This window comes from Branchiostoma lanceolatum, chromosome 19 (assembly GCF_035083965.1).
Source record: "Branchiostoma lanceolatum isolate klBraLanc5 chromosome 19, klBraLanc5.hap2, whole genome shotgun sequence".
Taxonomy (NCBI): domain Eukaryota; kingdom Metazoa; phylum Chordata; class Leptocardii; order Amphioxiformes; family Branchiostomatidae; genus Branchiostoma; species Branchiostoma lanceolatum.
Window position 1 is genome coordinate 8,962,199 of NC_089740.1, and position 19,335 is coordinate 8,981,533.

Sequence of the window (19,335 nt, forward strand, 5' to 3'; positions counted from 1 at the left end):
AAAGAAACTCAACAAAACAAGTCACCTTCCCTTTTACAGACTTTTTATTCCACTATTCTACAAATTTGAATACACAAGTAAAACGGGTTGATTACATACAGTAAGGTATAGAACCGTTCATGTAGTTTGATTAGCTTGTATGTGCAGACATCCACTAGGCTACTTTGTGTTTCACCCTTCTACTATACAGCGTTGGCCTGGGCGATAGCTTTTAAACATTTTCATCTCTTTTTGCGGAGAAACTTGCGGTTAAACAGATACATGTACTGACAAACAGAAATTGAACCCAGAGATGGGAAAAAACTATGGATATCATGCCGCCATTGCAAATATGGACTGAAGTGGTGTTAGAAATACGGTGGCTTTCTTCGGACCAACCAAAAATAACTGTGGGTCGGGAATTGTTACTGACATACTGCAACTATGCTTGTGAGAAATTGATAAACCTTCTTGCAAACAAATAGTGTGACAAATGCAACAAAAGTTACAGATTACACTAGTAAGGAGAATCAGCGTAGCTATCCGTTGTAACTACAGTGTGGAACATAAGAGCATGGGTCATAATAAATCAATTAACATTACACATTTCTACTTTGTCTGCACTAGTAGTGGCATATCCTTAGATTTAAGACAGAAATTTTTACAAAAATAACATTTTGATGACATCATCGTCACTGATACATCGTTGTCTACTGAATGAAGTATCTAGGAACGGAACACGAATCCCAAAAATGTTCCTTTTTAACAACCCATGCATACATTCATATTTGACCTTCAACAATGTCAACAAAATGGCCGACAACTTCTCTCAGAAAAGCTGACTACAAAATTTTTAAAATGTAACTTTGTGCATGGACATAAACAGGGTCCTTTTTTCCTACATGTATACGCTGATCTATCGATCTATCTTGGAATGTTGAACGAGTTTTATAACCTGATTATTTTCGTGTTCCCATGATTCAACATGGAGCCGTCTAATCTAAGTTTGAGATCGCCTGGCAGCCATCTTGTTGACGTACACAGTGACATACACAGAACGTTTGCCTTATTGCGCAAGAAAGCTACAAGAACATGCAATGTACTTGTTCCAGTTAAGTTTGTCGGTAGTGTTTCCACATGACTGTAGCCTCAATACTGTTGTACCCTACACTTAGAACATGTTTGATGGTTGTAATAGTAATATTCAACAACAAAAACAACTAACAAAATATAGTTTCTTCCAGACACCTTAGGCTACTACAGAGCAGATAGACCTTTTAAGGGAACAACTCCAGCCATATGTTTCCAGTTTCTTCTTATATTGATTACCAACAAAGAGCCTGGTAGAGGCTACACAGAAAAAAGTTACTACAGACTTTAAAAGCATAACACTTCTAGCATGAGAATTCCTATAACAAATAAACGAAAAGAAAAAGTGCAACAAGTCTTCACGTAGTGACTCAACTGCTTTCTTGTTGAAAAAAAAATGTTTCCCTAAAAATGCCTAGATTTGTTACTTGAATCTTGAAACCTTTTCCACTAAACATGACAGCATTATAAATCCAAAATTAATGCATTAATTATCATACAATCTGAGGACAGTGCAGGTATGTGGTAGGGAAGTACGAGACCATCAGAGTAAGAACATCTGGCCTATAACCGGTTTAACAATTGTTGGCAGAATGTCTACACCAACACTTTCAACAATATTAGACAGTCTTTTTCAATTTGTTAATGAGATTTTACAGGTTGTTTTAAGCAAAGAAATAAAAGTAATAGGAAGCAAGAACAGTTTGAAAAGTCGCCCACTGTGTTTAGCAGTCTATGAATGCAATCATATTATCAATTTGGTAGCAGTACAATAAAAAGGGCTAGAGCTGTGCACATCTTTTCACAAAAACAAAGGATCCATTTTTCTTTCCTTTGGAGGGACAACCCTAAGCTGGTCCATGATGATTTACATGTGATCAGGACAACTTTTCGACACTCAAAGTGCACAGATACAACATTAAGTAGAGAGGTTTTCGTCGCAATTTTCCCCACCACTGAAGCAGGCCTCTGTTAACGAAGTAGTGCACGGCTGAATTCTCACTACCAATTTTTTGCGAGCACCAAGAAACGTGCACATTTTTACATTCTAGATGCCACTGAAAAATTTTTTCGGGGCACCAAATTGTATGATGTAGAAATGCAGCGCAAATTATGGATACTTTTCCAGACACGAAACAGAGATATAAGTCATGCAACTTATTCAAATCTTGAGGTGCGTACTGTACTTACAAACGTTGTTTTAACACCAAACAAAGTCTGTACAATTGAGTGTCTCATTTACACAATAAGCTGCTTAGTAATTTTTCTTTTTCACTTGATCTCCCTTTTTTACGGGGGAATTCAAACATCAATTTTAGCAATAGGTGCCACCTGAAGATTTTGAGAGGACTTTTTTTACAGCTATACAAAGTTTACTAATGTTTTGCATACCGCATAGTGTCATTTTGCTGTTACCATGATAGACATAACAACAGTTAATCACATTACAGACAGTGAGTTGAACAAACAAATGATTATCATTTTCCTTTACAAGTTTATACACCAAGTAACATTTACACATTCTACAAGTTTCTACTAACTGAAGAGTTTCTTATTTTTCTGTCATACAAAATCATTTTGAAACAAAACATTTTGATCACAATTTCAAGAGATGAAGATAAAAATAGTGTGAATTTTTTTGGGATAAAGATGTTAGGGTAAAGTATTTAAGCATCTAATAATCAAAACTTTTTTTAGCTCTTTCCATGTCTTCTTATGTTGGCCAATTTAGTTCTATCCCGGCAAGATAGAATTGGAAAGAATTCCTAAAATCATTAAACTAGCATAGTTCCGAAAACCTAAATATAACTTTCCACTAAAACACACAGAAATAAAACAAACTATCAATAAAATTCCCTACATGTTTGACCTACCAAAGATAATTAAATGTCTTTTTTACTTACAAACTTTTCTCTAGCAGAAGAAACTACTAATAAAACCTCAAAGAACATTGAATTTTAAAAGATGTAAACCTTTCAGGTAAAATCAGTTTGAACTAAGCATATTTCAACACGGTAAAACATAGAAAAACATCTACGGTGAACGTATTTGAACGCTAGTTACACAGTTGAGAAATCATGCAAAAAGTCCAAATTTTCAGACAAGCAAAAACTGTGGTGTACTGTGATGGCACAACTATGCCATGTAACAGCATTCTCTTATGCAAAGTCACCTCGCATCCCTTTTCAGCAGAGCTAACCTCAAATATATGTAGGCTACAAGGTGCTCTTTCATAGGAGAAAGCATAACAGGGACATTTGTACACAACTTTAAAGAGTTTGAAATACCAGATACTCAAACAATGTCTGTGGCTACCATAACAGGCCACGCCTTGTGCTGTTGATCAACAACAACAAAACTGAAACTTGAGGGATATTCCATTCTTTTGAAATTTGAAGGGGTAAAAATAGAACTCCAAATGAGAAAGCAGTGTGACTTGATAATGAGACTAAAAGTTGAGGAGTCATTTTATACATTGAGAGCATTTCATTGCATCAAAAATTTCAAAGCAGTTTACACTCTTCAGTTCTTTAGAAACTGACACAAAGAATGGACTGACCCAACAAACAGTTTTAATGTCAGTACACCACAACTTGCCATCTGAAAACAGCGAAGTGGAGAAATTGAAACACGGGCAGCAAAAAAAGTTAGCTCCCTCAGTCAGAAAGACGTGTCAACAAGGACAAGATCGTTCTACAGCTTACAATGACTATATTGCTGCCTTTTCCTACCAGAACTGCTGTACTATTCATTAGCATGTTCCTTGTATCCATCCACCCCACACACCCCTATTCTAAAGTCCAACAGTCCTCCATCCAACACACACATACAAGACTGTGGAACCGTGGACTATGTAATAGGGGTGGGCAGGGTGGATTTTTGCAGATGTGCCGAGCGTAGGTTGTCACGGTTGGAATCTGTGCGTGTGAACATGGTGCCAGCTTTAGTCTGGTGGCAGGAACTCGTGCAGACGGTATTTACCTTGCAGCACGGGGCGAACATCAGACCCCTGGAAGAAAGAAAACATTTTTTTAATTATACTACTTATCAATAGTGCCATATTTTCTTCAGTCTGGGTTTTCTTTCACTGCAGTTGATATTTCCACATACTGTAAATCTTTTAGCATTTCATGTGGTTTTATTTTTGCTGTTTTCATGGTGACCTACCTACCGCGAATTCATGACGGCATGAATAATATCATGCATTTCAAATGCATTACTCCAACTGTACTACAAAACTGTTTCAATCAGGAATCAAAAACACAGTTAAATCCTACTTTTCCCCCTACCCTAAAATAAAACTACTGCAAAAGTAAATGATTTCAGGTAGCTATAGTTGTCAAAGTTCACCTAAAAGTAGTTTTCTATCATTTCCTGCCCTCAGATTTTCATAGGTTTGAAGCTAAGTGATAGAAAAAAAGCTTCTTTTTACCATTTACCAAGTGTTGTTTCTAATTCTACAATCACTGAAAACTGAAACACTTCATGTAAAAGTTTGGAGCCAACATGATATGATTGTTTCTAACAAAATGGAGAAAAAGTTACTGGACTCCTTACCGACTTAGCGACAGTTTCGAGGAAGGGGATGAGTTTCTTCAGCTCCACGTCGTTTTTGTCCATGAACCAGCTCTCTATGGGGATGCCGTTACTCAACTGGGGAGGCAAACACATCATCATTTGGTTTATGGTACAAAATAGAACATGTAATGCAAGATGAGATATTTTCTCTTCAAGCTGAACAATCTGTACCGTATATCGTGAAATATCCAGCTAGTCATGGCAACTATGTGCAAGCACGTCTAACCCTCACGAGACAGAGAACAACAGAAAATAAACCAGATAGTGAGAGCGTGAAAGCTGACCTGATAGCCGAACGCCTGCGGTGAGTTGTCTATGATGATGGTCTTGGTGAGATCTCGGCCCAGTATAGTCAGGTCTTTGATGTAGTTGCCTTGTACACAAACACAGTGCTCGCGGAATAACCGGTGCCTGGGACAATAAAGAAACATGAACATTGTTATTACAATCTACATGAAAGCCCATCTGTTTTAGTTAGTATGCATATAGTTAGTGACACTGCCTCTGGATCTAGAGTTTGAATCCCTGCTGTTGTCACTCACCCTACATGTACGCTAATGGAAAGAGTCACAGTCAGGATGGGACGTTAAGCCATGGTCCGCTGTTCATTGTACTTGTCTAAAGAGCTAGGAGAATTTTCCTGGTACAACAAATCTGTAAATACTGTACATATTGTCTGTCTTCTCTGTCACATTCAGAGTTTCATTGAGCTAAACTGGTTTGAGATCTGGTTCACTTTTACTTTTTCATATTAATTCATCAAATAACATCATGATTAGACTATACTTCCCCCCAACAGTGCATATCCTCATCATATCCTCATATTTTCAGTCATAACCCACAGACTCTGTGAGTTATACAGTGAGTACTGTATGTAACAACAGTTCTGTAACAACTCACCTAACTAGCTCCTTCTTGGGATCTAGAATGTTCATGAGTTTGTCTGCATAAACCTTCTTGGAAGCTGTGAAGAGGATGATCTGAAAACACAACATTTTATTAGTTACAAAACTGCAAAAGGAGCCCTCAACCATCCTTGTCTTTCATACATTTTCTGACACTTTAGAATGCTACACTGGTCATGATGTACTTGAAAAGTAGCTAAATGGGCATTCAACTTGTTGGATATACAGTTACAGTTTCGCATGTCCATTGAAATGCCATGCAATTCCCTGGACCCAACTAGTGGTAAACAGCAAAAATGTGTATTGAAATGCACCAGGATTTTGACATTGAGCAGAGTAACTGAAGGATGATGATATGACAATGGACAAAACAAAACTGTGTGTCTCACCTCATATAACTTGGACATTCTCTCCAGGAATTCCCGGTAGTACGGTCTTGTTCTCACATACACCTGGAAATAGATTAAATCTTTATACAAACTGTTTTCCAATCGAATGCAAAAAGATTCTAGTTAAATCTTAGTAGCCGTCTTAAACATAAACAAAACCTATCAGGGCTTGAAACACTCAACTTTAACAGAGCAAAACTGGATCTATGTCATCACGACAAGCAGTACAACCGGTATACTTCCCTACTTTTACAAATCTTTTTCTTACCTGGTACGTGACGTCTTGGAAGAGCACGGGGAAGGTCAGGTTAGCGTCTTCTAGCTCATTCAAGCTGCAGTGGACAAGGGTCTCATCCTGGATAAAGCAGGGGGAAGAAAGTTTAGTCATCAGCTTTCCTAGAATTTCTATAATAGACAGCTGCATGTTTTCTCCCACATATTTGAATGAATTTTCCATAAGTAAAATTGCTGAAAAGGCCTTTGTCAAAAAATGCAATGACTTCACAACAGACACAGGGCCTGAAAATTGGCATGCATTACATTTTCTGTTCATCAAGAGAAAACATGACTTACTAGATCCAGCACTAGTGAAACAGAACTGGACCTACCAGATCCAGCACGAGAGAGAACTCTGGCGTGCTGCGTGTCTTGAGCGGGAGCGCAGGTTGTCTCTGTCTCATCTCCTCAGTCAGCGGGGGCAGGTGTTTGATGAAGTAGTACCTGTAGTCAGGGCAAACAAAACTTTTCAAACCTCTAGCTTTCCTGGATTACTCCTTTTTTTTTACTACTTTTAGAATTTAGCATCCCAAATCAGATATAAGTAGCAGCTACAAGTGGTAGAAAAAAAAATAAGATCAGTATCAAGGACTGTGCTTACTACATTAGAAAACACATGCACATTTTACAGATGTTCCAAAACTTAAACGCTAGTCAGTTCGCAGACCACCAAGTCTTTTCTAAAACCATCTCATTCAGCACTCAATGACTTCTTGGAAATAAAGACTTGACAATACAGATTTGTAATACAGCAACAGTTACTGTGAATCTTGAAATGTTTGGGGAGGATTTATTTTCCTGGTGACCTCTTACAGCCAATTCATAAAACCAGTAACTAATAAGTGTTTTGCAATTCAACCATGCTTCAGACATCAGACAAGTGCAGAACTTCAAACACAGCAAAAACCTTGTTTTCCCTTCCACTGCAAAATAAAACCACAGCAAAAGTAATTGTATTCATTTTAGTTTTTACAGTACTAACATGTAGCAATATGAACATGGGTACATTTTTCAGGAGTTGCATGACTGTGAGGTCTTCTATTCTAACCCCCAAAGACAGTTCAGAGAAACTTACGGGTCGAATGTTTCCCACTCATCGTCCATGACGTAGTCAGCGCCCTCCTCCGGAGACACGTACTGGTACCGGTCCTCTGTCTGCGGACAGATGGGCGCGGGAACCTCGCATGGCTGGTTCTCATCCTGGTAACCAACTAGATAAAGGTGCGGAGAGAAACTATTGTACGATTGCAACAAGATATCTTCGTCAACTGAATAATTGTGGTCCATTTTCAACACTTCAAAATTGTGAAGTAATGTTACATCAATGAAGGGTAGGCATCCAGGTAATAAGATATGCAAAAAAACAGTTACTCAAGCAACTGGATATGATTTTGGAAACAGTCAGACGTTTCGAGTAGCATCCACTACGTTTCATCAGTGACTGAGGAAGATTTGTTGGTCAGCAGGTTTTTAACCACAAACTATGAATTGATATGCAAATACATTGAAGACAACACAATAGGAAAAGTTGGTGTTGTCTTACCATAGGAACTATCCTAACATGATTTACATTTATATGACATTTGCATATGTTTCTTACAAGTTAGTGTCCTTGACATGTTCAACCAGTTTTCCCAGTTAAGAATTGCTAGCATTGTATTTGTCTTTATATATTGTTTACCTGGATGTCTAACCTTCATAAATGTAATAGGAGAAGAAAATAGACAATGTTGATGTAAAAGAGACCATAGCTCCTGTTGTTTTCGAACCAGAGCTAAGGCAAACTACACAAAAGTAGCCACTGATTTTAATTTGATGTAGTTTACAAAATGAACTCTGACCTGCTCCAGTTGACCCCTCCTGGGGGTCATCATCAGTTGTCGTGGAGACGACCTCTGCGACCTGGTCCAGCTCAGCCTTGTTCGCCTCGTCTGTGTTCTCTTTATTTGCACCTGCAGAGACAGCAAACAGACATTAGAATTCCATTGGCCCAACTTGAAATGAGAGTCTACTAAATAACACTTACTTTAGTACTGGTTCAGAATACAACATTTGCAGAAACAATTTGGGCAAGGAAAATACAAAAGTCTAAACTGAAACAAATAAAAAAAAATGTCCACAATGTCCACTACACAGGTAATGTCTAATTCTGTATCTGTATAGCCTGTATATCTGCCATTCGGCGAAACACACCATCTTAGCAGGCATGCAGCACAACAGCAGCTGGTTATATTACACTAAACAACCTGTCACACCTAAACATTGCACATTGAGCTGCAAGTGTTCTTTGAAGCTATCCAGCAAAGTACTTACTGTTTTGCCCGAAGAATGAGAAGACTGGTGAGAAGAGAGTTCCAAGAAGCGTTGTTCTCTTTGGAGTGGCGTCTGGGTTAGCTCTGGCCTGAGCTCTGGTCACAACTGTAACAGTGATTCAAACAGGTGGATATAAGTGACATGGGCCAAAAAGACAGTACTCAAGCGCCACCATGCAAGTCTAAGTAGTACTGCAGCATTTTCAACACCAAAGTCTGAGTCAAACTGTGATGAGTACAATGAACTTAATAAGCAACTTATACTGAAATAAGAAGCAGCTATTTCATAATAACTTGAGGAAAAGGGAGCTCCACACTTTTTTTATAGAAACAAGCACTAACATATCTGATTTCAAGGGGTAAGTTGCAGAATCTAGACAGTGTTTCTACATAGAAAGTTGGAACAAGCAAAAACCAAAGACAAGCAAGTATGGTCCCCTCGTTTTGAAGTGGGACGGCCCGAAGAATGACCACCATGCGAACGTCGCACCTTCTTTACCCTTAGCTTCAGAGCCTTCCTCGTCTGGCTCCGTATCTGCCGCCTGCGACTTTGCTGCTACGTTTTTGGCAGCTCGACCTCTCCCCCTCTTTGCTGCCTTCCCTCGCTTCCCCTGCTTCCCAGCGCGAGTCTTCACGCCACCAACGGGTGTGGAGGAAATGATCGTGCTGTCAGCATCGACCACTTCCTTACGTCGCTTTCTCGGAGGGGAGCTCGCATCACCCTGCAAGGGAATCAACATTGTTTGATGAGTTAAGAATTTCTTTTCAACACTAGCAAACAGATCCATACAGAATACTGTAAATGCAGAAATGCTAGTGGGGATTGAATTTTGCGGCAGCGAGAAAATGGCGTGTTTGGGGTGGTTTTAAGTTAGCGTTTGAAACAATAGTAGCGCTACAGTCACCTAACGGAAACAATTTTCGCTGTGGTTTTAAGTTCGCGGTAAAGAGTTCACCGCGAAAACTGCGAACATAAAACCACTGTGAACATTTCTGCATTTACAGTAGTTGGCCATATACTTTACTATAGTTAAACCTGTCTGTAGTGGCCCACTCCAAGGATTTGAAGAAAAGGGTCACTCTAGACAGGTGGCAACTACAGACAGGATTCTTCATGTTTGGGCCAATGGGAAAAATTTAGGGGCCATAAAAGTGACCACAATGGCCAAGTGGTCCTCACTGTCACTGTAGTACAGGTTTGACTTTTCAAGCATGACTGGAGTGAAAGATGAAACTACACAAATCTTTTATCTAAAAACAAGCACATAAAAGATAGCAAGAAAATGATAGAAAGAGCAATAAACAGATTTTGCAGTTTCCCAGTTCCTTACCGATGTCTCTTTGCCCCAGAAAGCGAACTAAAGACACAAGAAACAGAAAGAACACAGGAGAGAAAGAAAGGAACTCAAGTAAGGTGGAAAACAGAAAACACATCTGAACATAAAGAATCTTTTTATAAGTCATGAAATACACTAAAAGCCAGATGAAATGTGTTAAACTACAAGAAACAGTGAACTTTTGTTACTCTGACTCTAAAAAGTCCTTTAATGACATACTGGACTTTACAGACTTGTTAGGGATTCAACATTTTTAAGTGTCTTTCCAAATTCAAATCGATCAGTGTTCTAGTCTAGTCAGAACAGGACTGGTAATCTGATCTACACCCACCATCTTGGGTGTGCTCCAGATGAGGTTCTTGATGGAGGAGAAGATACCAGTGGGTTCTGGGGTTGTCTCGCTCGACTCCGATGAAGAAGACTCGGAATCACTCTCCGACTCCGACTCCTGAAACAGACAATCAATCAATCAATCAATTACATGGTTTGTTGTCAATAAAAACAAGAATCTTGCATTAAGAGGCTGAATTGCGCCTTGCCGTTCAAACGACATCATTGCATTTAAACAAGTTAAAATTCCAATTACACATGAAGAAGTTAAAATAATTGAAAACATACATGGAAACGTACTTCCACATTCGAATTAAGAATGTAAGTTATTCTATGAAATTGTCATATAGACAGTTTAAGTTAGAGAGGCGAAAACTTTCCTGGAATGTTGACTTATAGACTCATGATTTCAATGACAAGCCACCACGCACCCTTAGATTAAAAACAGTGTTGTCAAGAGCTTTTCAAAAATGTCTTAAACACATTGATATCTGAAGTGTGACTATCTCAGGGATTACAGATGCTGCATTAGTTTCCAACTGTGTCAGTCTTTGGCTACTTGGCAGAATTATGAATGTTTTCATTACATCGATTCTGAGCTGTTCCCAGAAAAACAAACAGCAGCTACATACCATCCCGAGGACACCTAGCAGGTTCTATCAAAACTGCAGCCCAAATGCCACTATTATGATTGATGACACACAGCAGGGAAGAAAAGGTCAGATGCATTCATGCATGTCTGCCTCTGCAACATAACATAACTCTTTCCGCGTGTCAACAGCCCAAGATTATCAATATAATCTAGAGAAAATGGAAAAAGGTTGTTTTTAAACCCAATAAGGATGTGATTTTGCTGTTTTTCCACATTTTATGCAGGGCTTTAAATCCTTATTTTCTGCATACCCGCTTCCAGTATAAGTAACATTTATAATTACCAGACACCAGACAACTCTTACCTGCATATTTAATTTCCATTCTAGTTCAGGAAAAAACAAACAACGATGAGAGCTGTTTCTGGTAGTACCATCTATAATCATAATCTGTTGTCTTTTTCTACTATCTCAAAAATTGCTTTGCGAAAATTTGGCATGTATTTGTATCATATCTGGGCATAGAATTTACAACATATGGTCAAAAGAAGTGACCATCATATTAGTAATATGAAATCAATTTTGGGCGGCTAAATTGAAATCTAAAAAAAACAAAACATTTTCTACTATCTCAAAAATCTGTTTGTGAGAAGCGTGTGTGTGTTTGAACCTGACTATACAGGTGGGATTTCCAGCCATGTTAGGTAATTCTGTCTGGCACCACAACTTTTCCTGGAACACCTGGCGTGGGTCCAAACTACCAGCCCTCCATCCTGTTTAAACATCAGACTCAATCAAATACAGTTGGCAAGATAAGATAGCTTACTACTGGCCTGTACAACTATGTGGGTGCCAGGGACGTGGTTAACTGCACAATAATGGTGTGTCTGACCCACCAAATCCTGGGGATAGAATTTACAAGGTACAGTCAAACCTGTACAAGTGACCACCTCTACATAAGGACCACCTGGCCAATGTGACCTCTTTTTGGTGGTCCCTTAGACGTTTTTTTTTCCTATTGACACAAAATAACTTTTATCCAGACATTTTTTTTCCTATTGACACAAAATAACTTTTATCCAGAAGAGTAGGGGTGACTTGGTGTGCTTGGTAGCAAAGCTGCAATGCACTACTAGAAGGAATGCTTTATTGGCCTGGATACAAGACCCCCAATATCTATATCTATAATAGAAACTACAAAGATTGGTTGTCTGGCATCTAAGCAATAATGCTTTATCTTTACTGTTGTGGTTACTAGTATGTATGGTACAGAATCAAGCCTACGTTGTTGTCAGTAACCATGGCAACAGGAGAGAACAAACCAACCTGGCTGCTCCTGGTGCGTTTGCGCCCGCCCCCTGCCGACCGGTCCCGTGTGTTGTACCCTGCAGGGACGGGTGGTCGTCTCATACTAATGAAAAGTTATCTACGAAAGAAGGAAAAAAACTGTCACAAGTTTGAAATATACAAAAATGGGCATGAATACATGTCTGCTCGAAATATATCAAGGTTTGAAACTGCGTACTGTACTGTTCATTCATTTCTGTTTGCGGGGACTCAATTTCATATTACTAGAACTCTGGGGCTGAAAAAGGAGGTCTCTGCATTGTTTTTTGTTTGCGGTTGAAATAACACTGTGGACAAATATACTGATGGTGTGATTTCGCCGTTGAGGGGCATCGCGACAGTAAAACCACTGCAAATATTTACAAAATTTTGTAGGTGTTTTTAATTTATTTACAAGAAAAGAAACGAATAGACATGTTCCATGTCTATTCTTTTTCTTTTCATTTCTTTCATTTTAATTTCATTTTAATTTCATTTTGTTCGAATTCTACTGGTTATGTTTTGCTTTTAATTTGACGTGGTAGCCATCTGTCCAACATTAGGGGCTAATGAGTAAATTCTAGCCTAAAACATTTCTATTTCTTTTGGAGGCACTTTCGACCAGAGAATCTGGTTTAATTTTTGTGTTGTTCAGCATTATTTCTGTTAAATTTAACTTTCTAAGAACCAACAAAATAAATTAGTCCACACTCCACACTCCAGCCCTATCTTTAAGTAATCTCAGCATCTTCCTACATCCACAGAATCTTAATGAAGACCCTTACGAACCAGAGGACTACCCAAGCATGCACAACACATCACTGCCTACTGTAGTACAGACAGCACACATATATCATTTACTGGTTCACAGGCCTGATACATGACTACACAGAATGCTTAAGTCTTATTGGCACTATTCCAGAATTGTTACAGTTGAAAGAAATTGCTTTAAATTTGTATACGTATAAAATTACAAAGCACTATTGGCAATAACCCAGACTCATTACTGTTAGAGTACTCAGTAGTCACTATAAATTTGTGAAGATGATATTGATTTGAAATTCATTTGTGACAAATATTTTATACAAACATCGCAGATACAATATTACACAGCATGGTTAAGTAATATTGGCACTACCCCAGAAATATCATGGTTAACAGAAGTCACCTTAAATTGTAAAGACGGTATTGATTTGAAATTCATTTGACATATTTCTAGCATAAATGTTACACCAGTACATTAAGATTAGACAGCATGGCTAAGCATAATTGGCACTATCCCAGAATTACAGAAGTTGCTTTAAATTAATTTCTGACATATGTTTGAAGATGCGGAATAGCTGCTGTCATTCTAGTAAACACAAGATAGCAATACCCTGGAAATTATACAGTTAAATTTGAGAAGACAAATTGATTCACTTCACACATTTCCTTACACTAGTGTCACAGATACAAAATTACCTGCCATGAACATACATAAGTCAAACAATATCCATAACTATACACATGCACATTGGTTAAATATATATGAGAAAGTATTGTGCTAAGATCTAGCCATAGGTTAAGAGAGCACAGAAACTAAATCAGATCATACCTTGATCTCATACAATCCAACGATACTCCTTTTAGACAAAATTAGAGTCTTATTTTTTTTGAAGAGGAATAGTCCATGTTTCTTAGGTATATGTAACAGTTGATCTAATTCAGCCACCGCAAGATTGTATCGTAATTTTTCTATAATGTGGTAATAAAATGCCCCCAATATCCATTAGTACTGACTCCACATTTTTAGGTAGGTTTTTTACGACAGTTAACGACATTTTCTATCAAATAAACTACTTTGAGCTCCACCTAATAGTATATTTCTGATGAAAACAGGCTTGTCCTCTTTACCATATGGTTACTCAGTATAATTTAAATCCAAATAGCTTTTTATGATACCTGGTTGGAAATTGAAGCTCACATAATAACTTTGAAACAAATTTGTACAAAAAAGCATTTCCACAAGAAATAGCTAGGTGTATTAGTGAAGTTTGGCACTTCAAATTCAATTTAACGTTTTTGTTGTTTTCTGTATTTATCTCATTCTGTACACCAAACAAATCATGATTTAGGCCAATTTGTTGGTTCTAAGAAAAAAAATACATGAAACAATTTAACATGCAAGAAAATAAATACTAAGTAAAACATGTACTTGGGCAGAGAACAACTGTTACATTATCAAGATCATTCTACATGTATACCAGCACACGACATGTCTGATATTACATCATGCATGAAAAACATTGCCTCCCGAATCTAAGGACATCAATCTTCTGCTACGTTTATGGGAAGTCTTAACGATGGATCAATAAATGGATCGAGGATTCGTCAGCATTTTTTGGTCTACATGATTACTCAGCAATCCTATCTTGTACATCAAAACAGATAACGTTAACATAATAATATTGGGACAAAAAAATAATGAAATGTTAACTAACTGTTAATGTGGCAAAATTAATTTACACAACTCAAGAATATTCTATATTCACGATTAACGTTTGTGATTGTGAAACTGTAATACTGTATTCTGACGGTTCGCTTGGGAATCGGTCTATCAAAACTGGATAGGTCATTAATCTATTTTCAAGTATGTATCATACTATGAATATACAAAAAGCTGCCTACATAAAAATTTAGAAAGGAGCTACACGTAATTGAGAATTTGGTCTCCCTGCCCACCTTGGAACAACGGAATTGGATCCGGAATAAAACTTGTAATAATATTTGTAGTATATTACTGTCTGAAAATCAACACTCATATATACTTAAAATCAGAAAGGTCATATAAAGAGTAAATATCATTATGCTGCTAACCTAATAATGCAATTAGAGCTTAAGTGTTTTTTTAAAGATAATTTTACTTAAAGACAGAAAAGAGACCATACATTCTTTAACACTGTGCCTTGTACTAGACGCAGCAATTAACAATCTAATCTTCAAACAAAAGGTACATGTAAGTTAAGGGTCAAGGCATAACCGTTCAATAAGTGCTTATTACTAATATTAGCATACAACAAAAACAAGGGTTCTGTCAATCATACTCATTAGCATACAGATAGAACACAGGGTTCCTGCCAGTCATGCTCATTAGCATTCAGATAGAACACAGGGTTCTGTTAATCACTATGCACTTGACACTTTGCCAAGGAATACAAAACATAAGTAAGACAAGGGTGTCACTTTTTATGCTAAATCATAACCTCCCTTATCTCTCCACAAGGACGAAGTATCTGTAAATATGCTGTGCTAAAAATAATGATGGCTGCTCGAGTTGGATTTCACCTATGGGGAATATAGACGTTGTTCATTCACTTGTAACTTATAGGCAATACAACAACTCATTTATCTGACAGCAGTTGAGTAAGTGCCCTTTCACAACTGTTAGGAGGTGTACTTCATCTAGTGGGTTGAAAGATGTAGGCATTCGCAGGGATTTTCCTAGGGGGGGGGGGGCATTGCAAGGAAGCAATTGTGGAGTTGTGGAGTTTTAGAGAATTTTAAGTCAAAATGAGGCATTCCAAGGCTTCTTGACTTGAGGGGGGAAATTACAATCAGATAGGTCACAGTTGAAGACTGTGGCCAAAAGTGGGCTAGTGGCATCTCTGGTCAATTAGAATTTTCTGTTTGTAAGGGTGCATGGTTTGGGCAGGGGGTGCAGCACTCTTTTGGCCTTCTTTGGGAAAAACAAAAACACAGCATTTTAAAGTTTGGTACCACAAAAGTGGGTGCATATGGGTGGGGGCCAGGTGCATACACTACAGTAACTGTATTTAACTGAATATGATATAATCACTATAATCATTTACCAGTAAAATTGAAACCTGTAGTTAAGATTTCCTGACATCTAATGATACACCCTTAGGGTAAACTTTGGCTCATAAGCAAACACACTTCTGAACAAGGTCAACTTTATAATCCTAACTGCAGTCAAAACAATACTGCACAAGACAGAACATGTCACAATTTAGTACAGTTGAGAAAATGAGAGGCACTGTGAAAATAAAACCACTGGGAACATTTCTACACTGTTTCTACACCTTCAGTGTACTGGTAATACATTGACTTGTATGGTTCGACATTTATACAGTACAAAAACAGGTAGATTTGTACATGTAAGTTTGGCCCTAACACTGACCACAACCAAGTTACTTACTTGTTTTGGCCATCGCCCTGCTGTCTAAATATTTGTGTCTTGTGACCTTAATAGCTCACATCTGGCCTAGTTGCAGATCTTCCAATGGTTGAACCAGATGACTTGTGAGATTCTTAACAGTAGAATATTTATGTTTCTTAAAGTTAAGTCCACTAAATCTTTCTGGTTAAAAGTACATCATTCCGAAATATATATTACCTGCTAAGTTGAATTGTTACAAATTATAGTTAGTATAAAAAACACAACATACAGAACAACACCCCTACGACCTGAATGGTTCCTCCCTTATTTCAGCAAGGATTGATAAATCATGGACTAGCCCATTCATTTCAAAGGGATTGAAGGATTGTTAGACCAACACTCCATCAATAAATCTAAGTCCTCCCCTTGCCCAAATAAGCTGCTCCTATAACTTTAAGTGATTGACAGGATATAGGTTATAGCGAACATGTATCTAAAAAAATCCTCCCTAAAAAATAAAGTAGACCAACCCATCAGGTTAGATATTTACCTGGGACAGACTGTACTACTGATCATGCAGGGGTTACAAAAGTAAATTGTAGGGACTCATGATTCGAGGGTACCTCGCAACGTAATAGTTAGTCTGAAGGACGAGTTGTAACATGTCTGGTTCCAGAAGTAGTCTTCACTATGATAACATCGGGGCTCAATCATAAATAACGCTGACGGGGGTCGTTTCAAAACGCTTGCAGCCACACGGAGCCAATGACATAGAAATTTTGCTTCAAATTTGATTAACATCATTTTAGAACAATTTTACATCAACGATGATGGCACGTTTTGTTACCTTGTACTGAATAGGAAATTCTAACAATATTTAGGAAGAAAGATAAGGATAGTTTTTACATAAAGGTTGGTTAAGCTACAACCAAATGAAAGAAAATTGATTTAAATTGAGGACAAGTTGAGAAGTGATTTAACTAGAGGCTGAGCTAGAAAAAAATGAAATACCCAAATGATATCAAATACAGCGTTGCCAAGAAACAAAAATATTTGATTCTGAATGATGAAGTTAATGATTTACACCTTGCCAAATGGCAAGAAAAATTTGAACTAGAAACTCAAATGCCAAATCTAATAGCAATCTTCTCAAGCCCAGTACTGTGTACTAGGATCTATTTTCCTATGGATTATAAATATTAACGCTCTGATTTCATGAATCATGGTGATACTGATAGTACTGATACGTCAAAAAATGTCATGACCAAATATGTTGAAAAATCATTTACATTACTAGCTCCTTTTAGTTTATAATTTACTGTAATTAATCTAGATTTTAAAATGTGAGACTAAAATAATTGATATCATACTATGCACAGAAAGATGTTGCAATTTGCAGACATTATGCAAATTTGGCAAATATGCAAATGAGGCAAGATTTGAAACCGAACCGCCAGTGAGACAAGTTTGTGTCTAGATTTCACGGCTGATTTCACATTTTAAACAACTCTAACTCCACTGCACACTTTCTAAATTAGTAACACATCAACAGTTATTACAAACCATTTAAGAGTTTGAATAGTAACAGAAAAAAATGAAAGAATTGAGAGGAAATCTGAGAATAGACGATTAATAATTTCCGACCAAACCTCCAACTACGTTAACAGCAACGTATTTCTAGACTTCACAATTTAAAAAAACGACGACTTAGAAGTAACCATAAACACAAAGTTAACTTTTAAATTGTAAGGAATCAAAGAATTTCTTGAACCACTTTCATACATATAAATTCATGCTGAACTTCTTCAGTTGGTCGAAGAAAAAACGTTTCTGCATCAAAGCGAAAATGGAAAACACCGACCAGAAAAGCCAGTTTGTATTTGAAGGTTTTCCTTGACACAAGCCGTTAAATTCTTGCCAGATTTAGTAGTTAAATGTACTAGAAAGTTCAGAGAAAGTTGTGGCATCGCGCTACACGAAAATTCCCGTCTGTGTCAAACATCATCCAAGCAACAACAACGCTTCCGATTTTTCGAAAAAACGCCCACGTCATGACTTTTTTCTCCGGAAAAAATCCCTTACTTTACGGCAAACAGAGCTGAAATATCTACCATAATATGAGAGTAAACACAGTGGCTAAAATGTTGATAAAAAGTCTCGGCGGACAGAAGAGTTTACGGAAGGGAAACCCAGCTGAGAAGGACGCCGACCCAGGAAATTTATAATGGGAGGCGGTACACCAAAAATTGGACACATTTTGAATTTGTCACGATTTCTTCGCCGAAAAACTCGAAATCTGGGAAACTTCACGACATGAAACTCCGTAGGACGATAGAATAGGATGTCGCGAAGGTTTCTTACTGTTTAGCGAAGCGCTACGATGCGAAGCAAGGCGTAAGATTGAGGATAAAGAGATGGGAGTGGACGCGTACTCACCTAGAGATTGTTTACCATTCAGCTGCCATTTCCCGCGTACGTGCCGGGACCCGGATGTAGGCACGCGCATGTCTGAAGGAATTTCACGGTCTAGCAGCGTCCCCTATTAATCGTACAACAAACTGCAGTCACTGTGTCACAGTCTAGCAGAGACCTCTAGCAATCTGTGAAATAATTGCAGGAAAAAATGCTGCGACCGCCACCATTTATTGCAAATACAGTACAGTAAAAGTTTATTCGACATTCCTCGTCGATGTAAAGACTTTGAAAATCCCTACCTGAAAATCTCTGTTGGAATTAAGTTGGCAACTGGTATTTTACAGGATGGTGAATAACAATAAAGTTTAAATGGAAATAAAGAATTGTTTGGTTATTTGATACATGAAATGATCAGTATACAAATAAGGTATCACAACAATGGACGTATCACGTATCATAAATAGATATTAGATAAATGGACGTATCACAGTAGCGGTCAATGATGAAGACCACGCAGCAGCGCCCTCCAGCAGACTTTTAAGGCGCTGCAGCACGAGGGAATTTCTGGATGGCTTTAGGGTGCTCATATCACAGGTGCAACTGACTTCCTCCACAAATGATACCAATGAATTCCAGCATAATTCTTGTGACT

General features: G+C 37.8%; 1 protein-coding gene across 2 annotated transcripts; it reads right to left on the minus strand.

The window, feature by feature from the left end:
- Positions 1–26: 26 nt before the first annotated feature.
- LOC136425999 (CTD small phosphatase-like protein 2) lies at positions 27–18,811 on the minus strand. Of its 2 annotated transcripts, none has more exons than XM_066414918.1 (14): positions 18,705–18,811; positions 12,113–12,212; positions 10,198–10,314; positions 9,029–9,251; positions 8,531–8,635; positions 8,059–8,169; positions 7,293–7,428; positions 6,550–6,661; positions 6,210–6,296; positions 5,942–6,004; positions 5,548–5,627; positions 4,932–5,058; positions 4,627–4,722; positions 27–4,078 (listed from the first exon to the last, which is right to left on the minus strand). In XM_066414918.1, the coding sequence occupies exons 2-14, from the start codon at positions 12,194–12,196 to the stop codon at positions 4,013–4,015; spliced, it is 1,407 nt and encodes a 468-aa protein (XP_066271015.1). In that variant the 5' UTR covers positions 12,197–12,212; positions 18,705–18,811; the 3' UTR covers positions 27–4,012. The 2 variants fall into 2 exon arrangements, with proteins under 2 accessions (XP_066271015.1, XP_066271014.1); XM_066414917.1 differs by having other exon boundaries at positions 9,020–9,251.
- Between the last annotated feature and the right edge of the window lie 524 nt (positions 18,812–19,335).